Source organism: Carassius gibelio, chromosome B16 (assembly GCF_023724105.1).
Source record: "Carassius gibelio isolate Cgi1373 ecotype wild population from Czech Republic chromosome B16, carGib1.2-hapl.c, whole genome shotgun sequence".
NCBI classification, from domain to species: Eukaryota; Metazoa; Chordata; class Actinopteri; order Cypriniformes; family Cyprinidae; genus Carassius; species Carassius gibelio.
Window position 1 is genome coordinate 146,666 of NC_068411.1, and position 21,484 is coordinate 168,149.

Here is a 21,484-nt window from a genome sequence, read left to right on the forward strand (position 1 = left end):
AATATCATAATGCCTCTGTTAACTAGTTATAGATTAAGAGTTGTTGTTAGATGGCTTGCTGCGGTGTATAATAATTTATGTTGTTAAAATAACGTTCTGTAAATGCATTGTCTGCTGGTTTATTTAGCTACTTTTCAGTACACCACATTAGTGGAAGTCGTTGTTTAGAGAGTTTGACTCCTAACCCTAGGGTTGTGGGTTCGAATCTTGCACCAGCAATACCACAACTTAGATGCCCTGGAGCAAAGCACCAAACCCCCAACTGCGCCACGGGCACTGCAGCATAAATGGCTGCCCACTGCTCTGGGTGTGTGTGCACTTTGGATGGGTTAAATGCAGAGCATGAATTCTGAGTATGGGTCACCATACTCGGCTGAATGTCTGGTCACTTTCACTTTTTAAATATGCCACTCGGTACTGGCTTTGAATGTTAAAGTGCAAATTAACACCTGACCACTCTTGTGGGTTTACTACTGTTGCAATTAAAAATCGTAGAAGGATAAATCATTAGTATGATGTAAGCAACGTAGCTACAAACAAAAAAAAAAAATTGACAATTTCTGTGTTAGATTTATAGTGTGTGAATAATCAAGCAATGACAATAATCAGTAATTGCCAAGGGGCCCCACACAAGCTCGGGCTGGTCCTGTCTCCTGGTGAAATGACCTGACCAAGTCAATCCAAGCAGCTGGATCCTAAACCATCTTCAAGAATAGTCTAAAAACATCTCTTCCATTTTTATTTGACCCTCTAACTGTAGCACTCTTCGTTTTAATGTTATTAAACAAAATTTAAATATTTGTTTCAGAAAACAAATATACTAAGATATTCATTTTGTGCAAATTCAATGCCATGAATTTCTGCTCCGATTTAAAACCTTAAGGCATTAATTTGTGGAAGTGAAGACTTTTAAAGACCTTTTAACACCCACATATACCCTTTTCAATTCTCAGTCACTTATAAACCACTATGAACATTTGGATTAAAATAAATACATATAAAAAAAGCTGTCTTTTTTTCAAGGCTTTTAGCATCCTGTAATCATCATTAGCCCCCTTTAATAAAAGCTGAATGCTAATCCATAATTTTAACATTTCAGGAAGTCACTCCGCAAAAATAAGCATTTGATCTCTTTATACTTTATGCTTGTTAGGAGAGTAAAACATGTCACCTGTTCAATCTAGAACACTGCATATTTGTATGCAGCTCATACATAGCCAAATCTACAAAAAATAATGGGTTGCACTTTATTTTAGACTCGCACTCACAGAGCACTTATCCAACAAAGAAATTAGTAATATAAGGGAACTGCATGGGTTAAAGTTAGATTGAGGGGCATGTTCAGGTCTTGTATCTAGTTATTATTACCTAGGTATGGCAATTACCTCATGCAGAACATTACATATATATATATATGTATACAACTTAAATATTTGGGCAAGACTGGCTATGAAAAAAAAAGAATAACCTCACTCATATGGTAGCTGTCAAATGCTTCAGAGTAAGTTATGCAAGTGATTAATGATATTGAGCTTTGCATCCAAATGTTCATGCAACTATAATCAAAATATATTTTATTGCTCACATTTCTCAAGACAACTCAGCTGATATGTTGACATATCATACATAGACCCTTTTTCACTTGATCGGTTGAACCTGTTGATTAATTTTCTATAGTCTGGCTGTTACATATGCTTTTAATCCCAGCTGAATCACAAAATATAAATAGGTGTAAAATCACTGCTTTGGTACATAAAGCATTTGATACTATACTTAAAAAACTGCACTATTAAAAAAAACATTGTAAAGTTACAAAATTTCTAATGCTGTCCAGCAGATATTGTTTGGTTTTTGACTCGGCGCTCTCACAACCTGTGGTGGAAAAAGAAAAGATTTGTGCATAAGGTTTAAACAAGGTTAACAATACAAAATAATATGACTGTACAACTTCATTTAAAACAGACACTTACGATTCATTTAAATCATCTTACCAATTCAAATATTCTGGCCATGTGTCAATGTGGATAAAACAGCAAAATAATCCAGTGTTAAAATGTTTGAACAGTTGCTGTTTTTGGGGTAGGCCTCAGTCTTTAGCTACCCTAAACATAAAAAGAAAATAACAATTGGGGAACTTGCAAAAGGATACACTATTTAAAAATATAAATGATTCTAATGACATGCACTCACCTTCGAGATCACCAGCCTTCATGAACTAGCGCTAACCATGTCGCAGGTATACAATCCATAAGTTTATATCCCTGGAAAAAGAATGAATGACTTAAAACCAAAAATAAGGAGAGAAACAAAGACATGTAGCCAAGCAAAAAGTGTATAGTCATAAGTGTCTCATGCACCACTGACACACAAGACTACTGTTACAACATAAAATTATATACCGAACCTTACTTAAAACACAGTTGAAGACTTGCTCACTGTGATAGTTCGGCACTCATGTTTTCACCACAAACACGAAAACAACCAAGCAACAAAATCTTTACACGGTTACCTAATTTTGAAGAGCACAAATAATTCACATGTAAAAAAATTTTAAAAAACACTAAAATTCTCCTCTTACCTACCAGTCTGGTATGTTAAATACCTTACTTTGGTAGCTGTTTCTCGCTAGTCTTACAACAGCAATCATCTGTTCTCAATAAGACTGCTGGCGATTCCAATAAGCTAGCCTCTCAGCTGGCTCATCCCAATGGCTAGCCTCTCTTCGATGGACTGCTTCTGAAAAGTCTCTTCTCTTTGGCTAGCCTTTAAGCTGGCTCCTCCCGACGGCTAGAATCTTTGCTGGCACTTCATCAGATAGTCTGACCGCTTATTTCGCAAGATTGCCTTCAGGCGGCATTTCAGAGTTGCTAAATATCCTCTTATGGATTTAATTCCCCAGTGGAACTCAAACAAAGAAATATTGTTTGTCCAAAACATAAACCAGGATGTGTACTAGGCCCAATTATAATTATGAATGAACAAGCTAATTAAAGTTTGCTGAAGTTCAGTTTGTAGATCTCAGACTTCTTTACAGGTATTTCACATGAAAGTTGCAAGAAACCAGCGTTACTTTAATTATCCAGTAATTCAGGCTTACGAATGCTTTAACCAAAGGTCAAAATGACTTTAGGGTAAAGCTTTAAATCTACATCACAAAAGACTAATACCTAACAGCATCAGAGCATGCTGCAGGTCTGTGGCGTAAAATACAATCAATCATTCATGCATCCGGGCAATTATTCACAATTTCCAAAACAAAACACTGACGAATACAATTAAATAAAAAAAACTGTAGCGGTTTATTTAATCTTGATTGGTGACTGTTCACATTAAAAAAAGGAAAATAAATGTAAAAGAAAAAACACAGACACCCTACTGGTTCAAGAGAAAAGCCAACACAACAATTAAACCCTGCATAAAATCTCATTGGAATGCTTTGCACTTCACAGACAAAAAAGGGAAAACTACAAACTAGTAAATATCTTCCAGGACAAGAGTACTTTTGAAACGTTCCTTTTTTTTTTTCCACTTTCAACCCTCCCCCACCCCCACATGATTTTCCTCCCCTATTGAACACGTTCTCTTCGTATGGCAGACGTTAATATCGCCACCACACTGCTTGGCTGGGCAGATCTAGGTGTAAACCTGCTTGCTTCTCTCCTTTCCCTGTCATCTCTCTCTGGCTCTCCTCTAAGTACTGTGGCCTGTTGGACAATACGGAACATAAATTCAGTTACACTTTGCAACCTTGCTTTGTCTTTATCAAGAGCTGAACTGGAGGGGAATGAGTAGTAGTAGCACAGAAGCAAACCTTCAGGTCAGCTAAGACTGCATGGTTAGGACAATGGGGATGAGTTTGCATGTGCTGCAGCCAGAAGGTTTGGAGAGCAACTCAAAATCAACATTCGTCTTGTGATACTGGATCTTAGCTTTAATAGATTTGAAGGTTTGCTGCTGGATCCCCTGCACTGAAAACTCAATAGTTTTACTCATTTACCGACCAAATGAAGCGTGATTACGGGCTAACATTTGCATAGGTAACGCATCTAATGAGATGTTTGGACATGGATGAACTATAAACAAACTAATGGCTAACTTTAGAGGCCTCTTCCATACGTGGGGCAATTCTTACCCTGGAGTCTAAAACCTTCTCCCACCAGAGCCTCCTCCATAACCACCACCAGAGCCTCCTCCATAACCACCTACAAAAGAACCGTGATTGAGACATCTGACATCTCAAAACACTTCAGCATGGAATGGAAATGCTTTGAATTTAAATGTACTTATTCAATAACACTGCAATGTTCACTCACCGCCATATGGGCCGCCACCGCCACCGCTCCTTCCACCACCTCCGTAGTTTCCTCCCTTCATCGGGCCATAGTTAGAGGAAGATTGATTGTTGTAGTTGCCAAAGTCATTGTAGCCTCCGCCACCTCCAAAGTTGCCTGCAAAAATACAGCAACTCTTTCAAAACGATTCAAGGCAGCATGGCAGAAGAATTTTTTAAAAAGCAAACCTAGGAGAACAAAAAAATAAGAACATGACGAAATGGTTCACAAGGTAACTGACCTCCTCCGAAGTTGCCTCCACCACCATTGTTGTAGTTATCATAGCCACCGCCGCCGCCACCGTAGCCTCCACCCTGGTTTCCATAGCCGCCACCACCTCCGCTGCCTCCACCATAACCACGGTTACCACCATAATTAGGTCCACCTCCACCATAGCCACCTGATAAAGAGATGGGACATAAACATAATCATGGAAACACTGTTGAACGGTAAATGTGAATTAGGGCTGTAGCTATCAAATATTTTAGTAATCGAGTATTCTACCAAAAAATTCCATCGATTAATCGAGTAATCAGAAAAAATGTGTTTTTGCTTAAAGTGCAATATTAATTATGCAAGAGAAAATAAGACTCCTGGATCTCTTAAAATGAACAACTAGGTTTCCATTTTTAGAAAAAAAAAAAAATTTGTATTTTTTAAATGCATAGAATGCAATGCATACACCAAAAATAAACATTGTATTATTACCCATTGTTTATCGGTCTGTACTTGTACTGTGAACAATGACTATAAAGTTGACAGATTAATTAAGTGCATTTAAGTGCCATTTGGTTGGGGTTTTAAATAAAGCATTTTCTGAGATGGACATTAAACACATAAAACATTAATTTAATTTATCTTTTAATTATTGAAAATTAAGCAAACTTAACTTTTTGGTAAACAAAGGGGATTTACTATTAAAAATAAAACATGGAAGAGATTTTTAGTAGTAGGCTATGTTCATTCCGCTTGTGTCTCCTTCTGCTTTGTGGGTGACGTAAACACGTTGTGTCACATTAAAACAATCCTTGCGAAAGAACCTGACGTGAGATTTAAAATAAATTAATAGAGGCTTTGAGGCAGAGGAATGTCGTTTCAGCCATAATGTGAATCATTCTAAAAATCTTTATATACCATTCCCTCCATAGCCATTATATCCATCGCCTCCACCGTAACCACCTCTTCCTCCTCCATATCCACCTACAAAAGGAAAAACATTGCGAAATGAATAACTCACAAGAAACACTGTGGACCAGTAGTTCTCAAAAAGGTGGGTCAGTGTGTTATTACATCCCAAATAATAATTTAATAATTTCCATTATTCCATGATGCAATATGCATAATACAAAGTGAAATGAAGTAGGACTAATCTAACCACTTTGGGTTTGATACAATTATGCACATTTGAGGATGTCTGCATAATTTGTAAATTTTATGTTTAGTATGGTACAGACTTCTAGAATATCTGTGATAGACCACTACAAACTATGAAACAGAAATGAGAACGTGCAATTGTACCTCCATATCCTCCACCTCTGCCAAAGTTTCCACCACCACCACCACCTCCACCACCTCCTCCTCCTCGCCCGCCTGTAAGATGAATTTAATGAAAAAGTTATTTTGGTTCAGGTCTTTTGAACATATCAAAGAGCTATGCAACATATCAAGACAGCTAAAATAAAAATGATGCTGTGGCACATTTTATTTTCCCTGATGTCTTTGTTATTGCATTCCTTTTCTAGTAATTCTTACTAGAGCCAGACAGATAAATTGTTTAGCCGATATTATCTATCCATCTATATCCATCTATATAAGGGATGTCAACGATTAATCGATGATCAATTAATTTTCGATAAGAGATGCAATCAATTAAAGCTATCGATGGTCGGTTTAACCTTTTTAATGTTGGGTTGCGTGCAGCTCGTGCGCAAAACACGTGCGAGCGGCTGTGAGTGACGGTGACCGTATATAAATGCATCATAATTCATAATGTACAAATTAAGCTTTTAATGTGATTTAAACTATAAAAGTACATTAAAATAGAAACAACAAAGTTCTTCAATATGGAAAGCAATAGAAATAAATAACCAAGTCATTTCACCAGATAATTATTTCATATCGTGCGCTTTGCAGGGCTGCGGGACACTAGGCTATTCCTTCAACTTCTTAATTCATTTCTACGACTTATTAATTTGTGGAAACGGTTCATGTTTCATTAATTTTGTTCCTTAAATAACCCATGATTTAATTGAATTGAGGGAACAAAATAAATTTTACGAATTCTTAATTCATGAATATACGGGATGCTTTAAGGATAAGGATTAATGGCGCCTCATGCACAACCCCCCACACGTAGTCTGTTAATTATCAGAATAAAATACACTCAACCAAACATATAATAGGTTAAACTGGTCAGTTTAAATAGACCTTAGTATGCCAGTCCACTATGCGGTTATGCTAAGGACGTTTTTGCTCATGTGAAGAGGATGATCTTTTCCGTCTATATGCAAATTTGTGTAAAGTACCAGCCTGGAAATTTACATTATAAATAATAGTTTAACATTAGGGCTGGGTATATAAAAAAAATAAAAATAAATAAAAAAAGATTTTTCGATTAATCAGTTTTTTTAAATGTGGTCGATTCAAAATCTATTCTAAAAGGCCACGAATAAATTTTTTCCCACATACTGATTTCTGCAAACATTGAACGCAAGATTACCGTTAATCTAATTACTAGTCTTCTCCACTAGATGTCACCCTCTTATTTGCCTTGCGCGATGTTACCAAAGCGCGAGAGGCGAACCAGTCATTCATTCATTCAGTGCTTAAAATGGCGGTTTCAGATGAATGAATTTATTTCTTCTGTTGAACTGCAAAATATATTATATATATATAAAAAATCATTTTGAGACCAAAAACAGTTTGGTTCCCCATATTCTTCAAAACATCTATTTTTTTTGTTCAGCAGAAGAAAAAACATTACATATTTCAAACTCACGCTGGTTCTGTCCTCGTATCCACACACGCACTGTCACGATCTAATGCACTGTAAATTACGGATTTTTTAACACAAGTAGGCCTACCGGGATGCAAAAATACCAAATCTGCCTTTACCGGAACAGGATCAAGCAAGATCAAACTAAGTAATGGTAATAATACTCAGATAAAAAAAATTTCATGTGATCAACATATTAGCACATGTGCTATAACACTTTAAACCCCCCTTCCTCAAATCTTACCCTGGAGGTCCAATGCACTGCAGAGTTTAGCTCCAACCCTGATTAAAGTCACCTGTCTGTCATTTTCGAATGATCCCAAAGACATTGATTGACACTGATTAGCATGCTCAGGTGTGTTTGATTAGGGTTAGCGCTAAACTCTGCAGGAAAGTGGATCTCGAGGTCCAGATTTGAGGATCCCTGCTTTAAACAATGCATCTGGTTCGTCCAATGTTATTGCTATGTCCATTAGGGGTGTCACGATTCTCCAAATCCTTGATTCGATTGCATTTTCGATTCTAAGGTCACGGTTCGATTCGATTCTCGATTTTTACATTGAGACAGTCATGAAGCACTGTGTTGCTCTGGATGTCCAGCAGTCTGTAGTCAAGGCAACTAAATGTGCGCTGCTCAGACCTTCAATAACTTTCTCTTTTACATAGTTTTCCACCACCGAATAAGGTTGCATGTCCGCGGCTATGAATAGGTACTCCTACCGCACGCGTAATTGCATTTGCACGAGTTGAGTTGCTTGGAAGTTTAATTCCAAATGAAGACGGAAGAGTAGTTTGTGTAGTTGCTGGTTTAACAGATAAATCTATGTTTTTATGGTGCCTGCGGAGATGCCCTGCCATGTTAGTCGTGCTGCCAGTGAGAGAACGTTGTCAACATAACTCACTGGAAATCCAAAATACTTCCACACCAGCAACTTCAGAGAAAGAGGAGGGGATTAGAGTTCTGTCGATGGGTCTCCTGCATCTGCAGTTGCCATGCTATCTTTTGAGTGGCTGTTAGAGGAGGTTGACTCGCAGCACTTCAACACACGTGTTTTTTCCCGCTTGGCAAGTAACCAGACGCAACATGGGGGCGTGGCAGCATCGACGATTCCATTTTTTTATTCGAAGTTTGAGACTATGACTTAATTTCGATCGATTTCGATTTAAAATCGAAATCGTGACACTCCTAATGTCCATATTAAATAAATAAAAATAATAATAACAGTTTGTTTTGCAGCAGTGCTGATGGAAGCAGTTCTCTTACTGCGCAGCACAGCCACACGCGCCACAGTTACATTTGAGAATTGTATTTTAAATGCCATAATGTCAGTTGAAAACATTGCAATTCTTACCTCGTTGATTCACTGAAACCCTGTTCATTTCCTCTCTGGAGAGAGCTTTCCTGACTTCACAGTTGTGTCCATTTACTGTGTGGTATTTCTGTACTGTGGGTTAAATGGAACAAATAAAGACTGTGTTAAAAGAGACACACACACATACATATACACATATATATTCACATTTATATTCTAGGGGTGTAATGGTACGTGTATTCGTACCGGACCGTTTCGGTACAGGGCTTTCAGTACGGTGCACGTGTGTACCGAATGACGGAATGCAATATTTTGTGTGCGGAACACAAGTACATTTTTGTGTTTCCAAAAAGACATATTAAGTGGCGGAATTCTCCGCGTTCAGCACAAATCCCACCCTGCAGCTGATTCTAAGGCCGTCGAAACACTGGATGTGTGGCGCAAGCGTCTCAGCTGCATGGCGTGTCTGTTTTTAATTCGGTTCCCATGTTAACAGGTTAGAGCTTGCAGACTGCCTGCCGTGTGGAAAACGCGTGCATGCTAGAAATAGAACCGACGCCTATTTTTCACGCGACACACAAGCGTGTTGGAAGCGTTTCCAGGCAAAATAGAATAGGAAAATATGTTTATACGTCTATAGGTTGACAAATTCAGATATACTGTATTTTCCGGACTATAAGTTGCACTTTTTTTCATAGTTTGGCTGGTCCTGCGACTTATAGCCAGGTGCGACTTTGACATGAATTTGACATGAACCAAGAGAAATTAACTAAGACAAATGAACCAAGAGAAAACATTACCATCTCCAGCCGCCAGAGGGCGCTCTAATGCTGCTCAGTGCTCTTGTAGTCTACCACAGAAAACAGAATGCCCTCTTGCAGCTGTAGAAGGTAATGTTTTTTCTTGGTTTTTGGTTCTAAATAAATGCGACTTATAGTCCGGTGCAACTTATATATGTTTTTTTCCTCATGACGTATTTTTGGACTGATGCGACTTATACTCAGGTGCGACTTATAGTCCGAAAAATACGTTAAATGTAATTTTAAAAAATACATTAATAATTATCGATTTTCAAATATTGCACCTGTCAAACATAGTCTATTTTGCCGTCAATACAGTTGACGGTGTCCTTTATCAGTAGGCTTTATATTTATACTCAACATGAAATCTAGATATTGTTGTCATGAAGACAAGAGCCTGGTCTGTCGGCGGTCTCCCTCTATGTCACCTACAGCAGCAGCAGCGCGCCAGCGCCACGTCAGGCACGGTTCTGGAGAGGCAGGCCTACAAGCTGTTATTGGTAATGCTGCACTGTAATCATAGTTATTATATTTTTCATTATATTTTATTATATGATATTGGTTTGAGAATGAGAGTATTTTATTTAGTGGAGAACTTGCAGCAGTATTTTATTTCTTATTCTTTTTTTATTTTATATATATTTTATTAAAAATATATATTTTTTAAGTGTATAGTAATTAGGGGTGTCAAAATTAATCGTTTCTACGGTGCGTTGCGATGCAGACGAGGACGATTCGGTTTCGGTTCAGTAATAGACCATAACCGGTTATAATGTAGGCTACTGACGCATTTCTGACGTGACAGAGTCGTATGTGACAATAACGGCACATTACATTAGCGATAACTGGAAGATTTTGTCTCATGTGCTGCAAACGAGAGCCGTTTATGAGTCTTACACGGGTGCTCATCTGGCAGAGCTACTGTCTCATGTCGTGGATGAATGGCAGCTATCACATAAGGATGTAGTGCTTGTAACAGATAATGCGTCGAACATGATCGCTGCAGCTCAATTCGGAAAAATCCCCCTAGTAACATGCTTCGCGCATACGCTGAATCTGGCATCCCAGCGCGAGCTTAAAGTGGGCGCGCTCTCCAGGCTTTTGGACAGAATCCGAAACACTGCTGAAGTGCAGATTTAAGTTTTTGTATATTGATTATATTCAAGTAGGTTTGGCCTCTTGTTTATTTTGGTTTGTAATTTAATTTCATGTTTATACATTTGTCAATATTGAAATGTTTTACAAGAAAGTACACTGCACTATATAAGTATTTAAGTACACTCCCTGCATTATGCACTTTTAGTACTTACATTTGTGTGTTCTAATCTAATGCTGCTGTTGCCTCTGTGCCCAGACTTGAGTTTTATTTGATGTTTGATACATTCAAGAAGCGTGTTTCAGGTAAAATTAAAGGTTCAGTTTACATATCTAACTGCTTGTATTTATTGACGAAATTGTAAACATGTGAAGCAAAATTGAAAAATAAGGATGCAGTGCATCATCAATGCATTGTGATGCATCGAGATAATCGAATCGAACTGAATCGATGACTTGATAATCGTAATCGAACCGAACCGTGAGACCAGTGTAGGTTCACACCTCTAATAGTAATAAACAACCTGCAGTTTAATGTTTGCATTTCTTTCCCTTACTGTACCGAAAATGAACCGAACTGTGACTTTAAAACCGAGGTACGGTTCAAATGCCAACTTGTAATTGTGGGCTAAAACTGCTATATATTGTGGACACAAAAGAGTGGCAGACACTTACTGACAATCCTGTCAACAGCATCATGGTCATCAAATGTTATGAAGGCGAAGCCCCTCCTCTTATCACTGTTCTTCTCAGTCATGATGTTCACCTCGTCAATTTTACCAAACTGGCTGAAATACTCGCGCAGATGTTCCTCATCCGTGTCTTCTTTGATTCCACCCACAAACATTTTTTTAACAGTGGAGTGAGCACCTGGTCTGCTCGAGTCCTGAAAACATTGTACGAGCAATTATTGCAATATACAAATATATATACACAAATAAAATAAATATATATATATATATATATGTGTGTGTGTGTAATTCATTCACAAATATCAGTATAACAAATAACAAAAAATCTTATTTAATTTGATTTATACACAGGAACACAGACTGTAAGGTCTCTCAGAATTAACACCTACTTCTCTAGACACTGCCCTCTTGGGTTCAACAGCTCTTCCATCCACTTTGTGCGGACGAGCATCCATCGCCGCATCCACCTCATTCACCGAACTATAGGTCACAAACCCAAAACCCCTCGACCTCTTTGTGTTGGGGTCCCTCATCACCTGTGAGTAGACAGGAGTAAAGAAAAGACATAAGCAGCTGGTCTCAGAGCCTGCTCTCGTTCATTAGCATGTGAATGCACGCAGATGTACTCACCACACAGTCTGTAAGAGTCCCCCATTGCTCGAAGTGGGCCCTTAGACTCTCATCTGTTGTCTCAAAACTGAGGCCCCCGATAAAGAGCTTTCGGAGCTGCTCAGGCTCACGGGGGGTCTGTTGCTGTGAGAGAGAAAAAAATAATAATAATTTAATTACATGACAACGTTGCATAAACAGAAACCGACTACCTATTCAAACAGAAAAAGCATTTTTAAAAAGAGCTATCTAACGTTAGGCGTTTTCCCTGCAACCGTTTTGCAAAAACACAAACCAAAGGAGCACTGAAAAACAAGTTTCTTTAATGCAAAGGATGCAATCTGAACTACCTTTTTAATTTATCAACATCAAAACTGCCAATGCACTTTTCATATTGTGTGGATAAAATCGCTCGCTGATGCAGGAGCGCATCTGCAGTAGTGCGGCCTACAGCACCGCAACGAATAAAATGTATCTAACGTTATATATTTTTAAAAGCCGATGGAAAAACACATTTACTCCAATAAAAACTGATCTCAGGAAAGCACAAGTGATAACATAATGAAGGGTTGAAACAATTCAAAACAAAGGAATTGCGTTTTAACTCATGTATCTACACGAACCTCGGCTGCGAACAAAGACATTAGAGGAAGCCGCAAGGAAATTGGAGCTTTTACCAAGAAATAATTTCTGTAATTAAATTATCTCACTCTTTTACATTTGACTTCATGGCTATCACAAAATGCATAACTGTTATATCGCAATATATATGATAAAACCACAATATTTTGGGGGGTTTTTACCTCTTTGGACATGGCGGTCTCCCGGTGACTGACAGCAGACCTCGCACGAGCTCGCACCGACTGCGCAACCGCTACAGCGCGCGACGCTCTGTTCTCATCGCCGGGTAAACAACAGCATCCAAAGTGAATACCGCCACCTACTGTGTTGGAGTGTGTAAGAGACTTCTTATTTTCTCCTAATAAGGACAGTATAATGCAAATAAATAGTTAGATAAATAAATAAATAACAATTTGATGCCCTAACAATTTCAAAATGAGTATTTATTAGCCAATTCTCTTACTGTTTCGTTAATATATACATGAAAATATTTTCTTCACAAAAATTCCTAGGTTTTTTTTTTTTTTTGTACATGCTTTTCATTTCCTTGCATCACATTAATCTGCATTAACACAATAACCTATTCATTAGAAATGTGTTGTGTTATTGTGTCTTGTGCACCTTAAAAACATAACTTTTTTTTTTTTTTTTTTACTTCTAAATACTATAGTCTTAATTGATTTTGTCAGTGAGTATTCTCTCTAATATCCTCTGCCTTTAATTTATGTATCCCAAATCTTTTGTCAATATTTGGAATTGTCACTTTTAATTAATAAATGTAATCATTTCTATCTTAATTTTTTCCAAGGGCAATCTATCTTTTGTCATTATGATTCAACACAGTTTTTTTGCTAATTTGTCAGCTATTGATATACCACTGTGCAAAAGTCTTGAACCATGGTTTTAAGCCAGTCTATCTTTTGCTGTAGTGTGTCAGTTGCAAATATCAGTACATTTCAAAATATTCCCTTTTCCATTAGTTTTATTAGTGACATTATCGTTTGCACAAGGAGTCTGACAGCAGCCAGTGCTCCACACAGAGATCTGATCTCATCATCATCAGTCTGTCTGGAATAACATGAAGAGACAGAATAAACTGAGACAGTTTTAAAAGGGTTTTGACCTTTCCCGATGTTTATTTATTTATATATATATAATACTGCACAGAGGTAAAAAACACATTTCTGAACCTTTTTTTTTTCTACTTTCTGAATGTTTACCCTAGATCCCAAGCAGCAATGCAGCAGCCATTTAAGATGCTACACTTTAGACATTGCCTTTGCCATGCCATTGGCCAACAGCATGATATGCGTGATCTAATGGTCACCACCTATTGGCTGAGCTCTGACAGGGAAATGTATTGGCATACTATGATTTGCTGTTGGGTCTCTTTGAGGTGAATTATGTTCCTGGTCTTGATATGACACCTAAGCGGTACACTGGTTCTGATACAGCTGTAAAACATTGCGTAAAGAGAGGAAAACACGGAGTTGTTAATAGAGGTCTAATTTCAGTGTCACATCACAGGGAAGAGAATATGTATAAAATGCAGTGTGCAAAGAATGTAAATTACACAAGCCCCTCCTCCTCTCTGAGGCTGGTTACTTCCTTCATTTTATTCTGACGTATTTTCCAGTGACTTTTTCTATGCCTTTTTCTATTGGCTTCATTGTCAGATATTAGTAAATCTGTAAATACAAAAGCATTTGTACCTAATGAAAGTAGAAAATGTAAAGTTTTTCTTTGAAAATGGTTCTAGAAAAGGTGCTGGAAACCTTGCAAATGTACTGATTTTCTTCTTCTTCTTGTTCCCTAAAAGTGTATGTATATTATACACTGTAAATTACATAGACCTTACACTGTAAATCATAGAGACACCAAACTTGACAGGATGGTCCTAAGCATACCCAGACACACATCTGTTCAACACTGTTCAACAGAAAGGACCTCTACATCCCTGAAAGACAGCGGAGACCAGGACAACTAGAGCCCCAGATACAGATCCCCTGTAAATACCTTGTCTCAGACGACCACAAGGACAAGACCACAAGAAACAGATGATTCTTCTGCACAATCTGACTTTGCTGCAGCCTTGAATTAAACTGCTGGCTTCGTCTGGTCAGAGGAGAACTGGCCCCCCAACTGAGCCTGGTTTCTTCCAAGGTTTTTTTCTCCATTCTGTCACAGATGGAGTTTCGGTTCCTTGCCACTGTCGCCTCTGGCTTGCTTAGTTGGGGTCACTTCATCTACAGCGATATCGTTGAATTGCATTTATGACCTCAAGGTAAGATTATTGTAACACTTTATTGGGTGGTTGTTCTGCACGGTTGGTAAACAAACTCCAGGTAGTCCAAAATGCAGCAGCTAGATTTCTTACTAGAACCAGGAAGTATGATCATATTAGCCCTGTTCGTTCCACACTGCACTGGCTCCCTATTAAACATCGTATAGGTTTTTAAATCTTGCTTATTAATTATAAATCCCTGAATGGTTTAGTACCTCAGTACTTGAATGAGCAATTCTTACATTATAATCTCCCACATCTGTTGCGTTCTCAAAACTCTAACCTGGCTTACACATAACACTCTAATATGCTTCTAATATCCAAATCCGTTAAAAGATTTTTAGGCTGCATTAAATAGGTAACCCGGAACTGGGAACACTTCCTATAACACCCGATGTACTTGCTACATCATTAGAAGAATGGCATCTACGCTAATATTAGTCTGTTTCTGTCTTATTCCAAGGTTACTGTAGCCACCAGATTCAGTCTGTATCCAAGTCAGAGGGTCACTGCAGCCACCCGGATCCAGAACGTATCCAGACCAGATGGTGGATTGGCACCTAGAAAGAACCTCTACATCTCTGAAAGACAGCGAAGACCAGGACAACTAGAGCCCCAGATGCAGATCCCCTGTAAAGACCTTGTCTCAGACAACCACCAGGACAAGACCACAAGAAACAGATGATCGACCCCTTTACCTTGGCCAGACTTTTGGAAGGAACTAGAAAGTGTCAAATTATCACTCCTGTTCTGGCTAGTTTGCATCAAGTTCTACGCGACACAGTTTTAAGTTATTACTGTTTGTTTAAAATTTTCTGGATGGTTTAGTTCCAGACCACTTGTTTGATCTTCTTTCTTACCATCATATTAATAGGCCTTTAAGGCCTATTAGCCCCTTTGAGCCCATTACAATAGTCCACCCTGCTGGTGATAAAGGCATGAACAAGTTTCTCCAAGTCTTGGCTGGAAACAAAACATCTAATTCTTGCAATGTTTTTTAAATGATAGTATGCTGATTTAGTTACTGCTTTGACATGACTACTGAAACTACGGTCTGTCTCCAGAATCACACCAAGATTCCTGACTTGATTTTTTGTTGTTTGACCCCTAGAGTCAAGGTATGCATTCACCTTGAAAACCTCATCTTTGCTTCCAAATGCAATGACTTTGACAGTTTTTTCCTTGTTTAACTGAAGAAAGTTCTGGCACATCCAACTGTTAATTTCATCAATGCATTGGCAGAGGGAGTCAATGGGGCTGTAGTCATTTGGAGATAAGGCTAGGTAAATCTGGGTATCATCAGCATAGTGATTTTAATCACTGCAAATTAAAAACACTACTCCTCAAATTTCACCAGCATGTTTTCTGCCACACCAGAGGAGACAAAACTTTGGATCATGTTTATACAAACATTAATGGAGCTTACATCGCAAGCCCCCTCCCCCACCTCGGACAGTCTAATCACCTATCTTTGTTTCTCACCCCTAAGTATTCACCCCTCATCAACCGTGTGGAGCCATCAGTGAGGACCATCAAAGTGTGGCCAACTGGAGCAGACTCTTTACTTCAAGACAGGTTTCAACACACTGACTGGACTATGTTTGCTTCACAGGCTGCCTGTGGCTCTCACACGGACATTGATATCTACACCTCCTATGTACTGGATCACATCAACTCCACCATTGACAGTGTAACAACAGAAAAACAGATAACAACATACCCTAATCAGAAGCCATGGATGAAGGAGGTGTGACTTCTGCTGAAAGCCCGCAACACTGCCTTCAGGTCAGACGACGCTCAGGCCTACAGTAAATCCAGGGCTAACCTGAAAAGGGGCATCAAAAAGGCCAAGTACACTACAAGCTGAAAGTAGAGGAATATTTTTCCAACTCTGACCCCCGACGCATGTGGCAGGGCATCCAGATCATCAGTGACTACAAGTCAAGCAACTCCACACCAACGGTCATGGACGTCTCCTTCCTTAACAAACTAAATGACTTTTATGCTCGCTTCAACAGTGACAGCAAGGAGACGGCCACCAAAATCTCAGCCTCAGCAGAACACCACCCTCTCAAACTCACCTCCACAGATGTCCACACTGCACTGAGCCAGATCAACGCACGCAAGACTGCTGGCCCTGATGGCATTCCTGGACGTGTGCTTAGGGCATGTGCAGAGCAGCTTGCAGGGGTCTTCACAGACATTTTCAACCTGTCCCTCACCCAAGCAACTGTGCCAACATGTTTTAAGTCCACATCCATTGTGCCAGTACCGAAACACTCCTCCCCAACGTGCCTCAATGACTATTCGCCCATAGCACTCACACCCATCATTATGAAGTGCTTCCTAGCACACCTCAAAGACTGCCTCCCACCCACACTGGACCCACACCAATTTGCCTACCGCAGAAATAGGAGCACAGAGGATGCAGTATGCACAGTGCTTCACTCTGCACTCACACACCTGGACCATAACAACACGTATGTTAGGATGTTGTTTGTTGACTTCAGTTCAGCATTTAACACCGTCATTCCCTCCAAGCTGACCCTAAACTTGGAGACCTGGACATTAACACCTCCCTCTGCAACTGGATTATGGACTTTCTGACCAACAGGCCTCAGCATGTTCGGTCAGGCCACACCCACTCCACCACAATCACACTTAACACTGGCGTACCACAGGGCTGTGTGCTGAGCCCATTCCTCTACTCCCTCTACACCCACGACTGCAAGCCTGTGAATGGATCCAACTCCATCATTAAGTTTGCAGATGACACCAGGGTGATTGGCCTCATCACAGACAACGATGAGACTGCCTACAGGGAAGAGATACAGCACCTGGCCACATGGTGTGCTGACAATAACCTCCTCCTTAACACCAATAAGACCAAGGAGCTCATTGTGGACTTCAGGAAGAAAGCAAGCACTCATGACCCCATCAACATTAATGGGATGGTTGTTGAACGTGTCTCCAGCTTCAAGTTCCTGGGAACCACCATCTCGGAGGAACTGTCCTGGGCCACAAACACCTCCAGCCTGGTCAAGAAGGCTCACCAGCACCTTTTCTTCCTCAGGACACTGAAGAAGAACCAGCTGTCTTCAACCATCCTGGTGAGCTTTTACCGGTGTGCGATCGAGAGCATCCTGACCAGTTGCATCACAGTCTGGTATGGGAACTGTTCAGTGGCTGACCGCAAAGCACTGCAGAGGGTGGTGAAAACTGCCCTACGAATCACAGGGACACTGCTTCCTGCTCTTGAGGACATCCAGAGGAAACGCTGTCTACGTCGAGCTCGCAGCATTCTCAAGGACTCCTCTCACCCTGACCACGGACTGTTTAACCTCCTCCCCTCCGGGAGGCGTTTCAGGAGCCTCCGGACAAGGACCACAAGATTCAGGAACAGCTTTTTCCCTAAAGCTGTCTCCTTGCTGAACTCTGCCCTCTGACACCCCTCAACACCCCCCACACCACACACATAGACTCCTCCCCCTCTTCAACACTCTGACTGATTTATTTATTTATTCACATCAAGCAAAAAACAGTAACTTGTTATTACTTGCACTACTGCCTGTTCATCCAGGAACACTGTATAGTCCATTTGCACACTTGAATATTTTCTATGCACTTTACTGTCCATTGCAATACTGTAAATTAAGTTCATAGTTCTGCCTATAGTGTACATACACTTTTACATAGCCCATCTGTATAGTATGTTCATAGTACACCTATCTGTATATCGTGCTTATAGTATTTAATATCTGTAAATTATGTCCATAATACTTACCTGTATAGTTATTGTACATATTATAGACCTTTATTCTGTACTTACTGCTTATTGCACTTCTGGTTAGATGCTAACTGCATTTCGTTGCCTTGTACCTACATGTGCAGTGACAATAAAGTTGAATCTAATCTAATCTAATCTAATCTAATCTAATCTAATCTAATCTAATCTAATCATAGCTGTGATAGGCAATTTGGTTCTTTCTCATTATTTGACTAAGTGGGAGCATATACAGGCTAAACAAGAGCGGTGCAAGAATTGACCCTTGTGGGACTCCCCATGTCATGGACGTCCACTTAGACTTATGGTCTCCTAGACTCACATAATATCCCCTCTCTTCTAAGTATGACCTGAACCATTTGAGTACCATCCCAGAAAGTGTCACAGTGTGTCTGGTCTGTGTATCACTGGGTGTCCACTAGAGGTCTCACTTCCCCTTATCGTCACTGTTCATTGTTTTCAGCTGTTTTCATTTACATCGTTTGCACTTGTCTTTAAATACCTGGGTTGTTTCTGTCCTTGTTACGGAGTCCTTGTTTAATGTCTTTGCGTTTTACATGTCCGTCAACTCTTGCCCTTGTCTTGCTTTGCCTTGCCCTGTGTTCGTGTCCCGTTAATGTTTTGTTTGGATATTCTGGTTTTGAGCCTGCTTGGACTGTTTACCCCTCTGGATTTGCCCTATATTAAACTGCTTACCTGCAATTGGATCTCTCCTTGTTTTCTGTGTCGCCTCACGTGACAGAAGGACTCCGTCCACAACGAGATCCAGTGGTATGTCGTTTCACGCTTCTTCCCCAGCCATCGAGCGGGAGAGAGGCGGTCCCTTTGAAGGAACCCGCCTGGTCGTGTTTCGCGGGACCAGGGGAGGTCGTCGAGGAGGAGGTGGGTGAGAGGAAGCACAGCATAAGTTGGCCGCCGACCCAACGCCGCTGCGGTGCATAACCACCAACCCCGCACCACGAGGCCAGATGGAAGCCAGCCTCACCCCACAGGGCAAGATGGCTGCCAGCTCAGCACCAACGCCCGAGATGGCCGCTGACACCCTTCTCGACTACTTCGAGATGCTATCAAGGATCCTAGAAGTTCCCAAGACGGTTCACGTCATGGCTGCTAAGCCAGTTCCTCAGCACAACATGGCCGCCAGCCCAGCGCCACAGCACAAGTTGGCTGCCAGCCCAGCGCCACAGCACAAGATGGCTGCTGAGCCAGCACCTCAGCACAAGATGGCCGCCAACCCAGCGCCACAGCACAAAAGGACCGCCAGCCCAGCGCCACAGCACAAGATGGCCGCCAGCCCAGCGCCACAGTACAAGATGACCGCCAGCTTAAAGCCACAGCACAAGATGACCGCCAGCCCAGTGCCACAGCACAAGATGGCCAACTCAACGGCTGAGTCATCAGTCCAGGTGCCACCGACTTGCCGTCATAGAGGACGGAGGACGAGGAGACGGGCGCCTACCGTTCCTCAAGGCCTGGAGAACGTTCCCGAGCGGGCGATATCGTCCAGGAGGACGTTCCCGAGCGGGCCGCTGTCGTCCAGGAGGACGTTCCCGAGCGGGCCGTTGCCGTCCAGGAGGACGTTCCCGGGCGGGCCGCTGTCGTCCAGGAGGACGTTCCCGAGCGGGCCGTTGTCGTCCAGGAGGACGTTCCCGGGCGGGCCGCTGCTGTCCAGGAGGACATTCCCGAGGTGGTGCTCGATGCCGAGGCGGTGCCCGAGGTCATTCCCGATGCGGTGCCCGATGCTGTTCTGGAGGCCGAGGCGGTGACCGATGCTGTTCCGGAGGCCGAGGCGGTTCCAGAGGCTGAGGCGGTGCCCGAGACCGCTCACGAGGCCGTTACCGAGGCAGTGCCTGAGGCCATTCCCGATGCAGTGTCCGAGGTCGCTCCCGATGCCTTGACCGAGGCGGTGCCCGAGACCGTTCCAGAGACAGTGCCTGAAGCCAAGGCACCTCGGGTCTAGTCCAGAGTCTAGTCAGATTCCGGTGGACTCTCCGGAGTCGGGTCAGGTTCCGGTGGACTCTCCGAGTCGAGTCAGGTTCCGGTCGACTCTCTGGAGTCGAGTCATGTTCCCGTGGACTCTCAGAAGTCCAGTCAGGTTCCGGTGGACTCTCAGGAGTTGAGTCAGGTTCCGGTGGACTCTCAGGAGTCGAGTCAGGTTCCGGTGGACTCTCAGGAGTTGATTCAGGTTCCGGTGGACTCTAAGGAGTTGAGTCAGGTTCCAGCGGACCCTCCGGAGTCGAGTCGGGTTCCAGCTGACCCTCCGAAGTCGAGTCGGGTGCCAGTTGACCCTCCAGAGTCGAGTCAGGTGTTTGTGGACCTTCCAGAGCCAGGGCCAGTAACCGATGACCCTCCAGAGCCAGGGCCAGTCACTGATTACCCTCCAGAGCCAAGTCAAGTCACTGGGTGGTCTGCGGCTCCGTTCTGGAGTACTCCTGTCTCAACCACGGGGGCGTGTTGGTCATCTGCTCCGCCCTGGGGGACTTTGACGTTGACCACAAGGACGTGGTGGTCGTCCGCTCCGCCCTGGGGGACTCTGGCGGTGACCACGCGGACGTGGTGGTCTTCCGCTCTGCCCTGGAGGGCTCTGGCCTTGACCACGAGACCGTGGTGGTCTTCCGCTCTGCCCTGGAGGGCTCTGGCTTTGACCACAAGGCCGTGGTTGTCTTCCGCTCCGCCCTGGAGGGCTCTGACTTTGACCACAAGGCCGTGGTGTTCTTCCGCTCCGCCCTGGAGGGCTCTGGCCTTGACCACATGGCTGCGGTGGTCCTCTGCTCCGCCCTGGTGGGCGCCTCAACATGCCCTTTATGGACTTCTGTTTTGTGTATTTGAGTTCTGTTATGTTTCTGTCTGTTCCCCTTAGTTTGTCTGGCCCTCCATCCCTCCCCCTGAACCTCCTCCGGTCCTCCTCCCTCCTGGTCCCTTTTTGTTCTGTTTGGTGTGTCTGAGGAGCATCTGGTAGC

At 41.9% G+C, this 21,484-nt stretch overlaps 1 protein-coding gene across 2 annotated transcripts; it reads right to left on the reverse strand.

Moving 5' to 3' along the window:
* Positions 1 to 1,557: 1,557 nt before the first annotated feature.
* On the reverse strand, positions 1,558 to 12,796 carry LOC127974419 (heterogeneous nuclear ribonucleoprotein A1-like). Of its 2 annotated transcripts, XR_008157293.1 has the most exons (13): positions 12,639 to 12,796; positions 11,857 to 11,979; positions 11,616 to 11,762; positions 11,210 to 11,420; positions 8,679 to 8,771; positions 5,850 to 5,921; positions 5,466 to 5,531; positions 4,573 to 4,731; positions 4,314 to 4,448; positions 4,133 to 4,202; positions 2,191 to 2,261; positions 1,992 to 2,102; positions 1,558 to 1,872 (listed from the first exon to the last, which is right to left on the reverse strand). XR_008157293.1 is itself a non-coding variant. In XM_052577652.1 (11 exons), the coding sequence occupies exons 1-10, from the start codon at positions 12,648 to 12,650 to the stop codon at positions 4,141 to 4,143; spliced, it is 1,080 nt and encodes a 359-aa protein (XP_052433612.1). In that variant the 5' UTR covers positions 12,651 to 12,796; the 3' UTR covers positions 3,276 to 3,704; positions 4,133 to 4,140. The 2 variants fall into 2 exon arrangements, 1 of the variants encoding a protein (XP_052433612.1); XM_052577652.1 differs by lacking the exons at positions 1,558 to 1,872; positions 1,992 to 2,102; positions 2,191 to 2,261 and adding an exon at positions 3,276 to 3,704.
* Between the last annotated feature and the right edge of the window lie 8,688 nt (positions 12,797 to 21,484).

Coding starts and splice junctions, on each gene's coding strand:
- LOC127974419 (XM_052577652.1), bottom strand. Junction 5,922..8,678: donor GGTTTCAGTGAATCAACGAG/GTAAGAATTGCA, acceptor TTCATCTTACAG/GCGGGCGAGGAGGAGGAGGT. Junction 4,732..5,465: donor TAATGGCTATGGAGGGAATG/GTATATAAAGAT, acceptor TCTCTTTATCAG/GTGGCTATGGTGGAGGTGGA.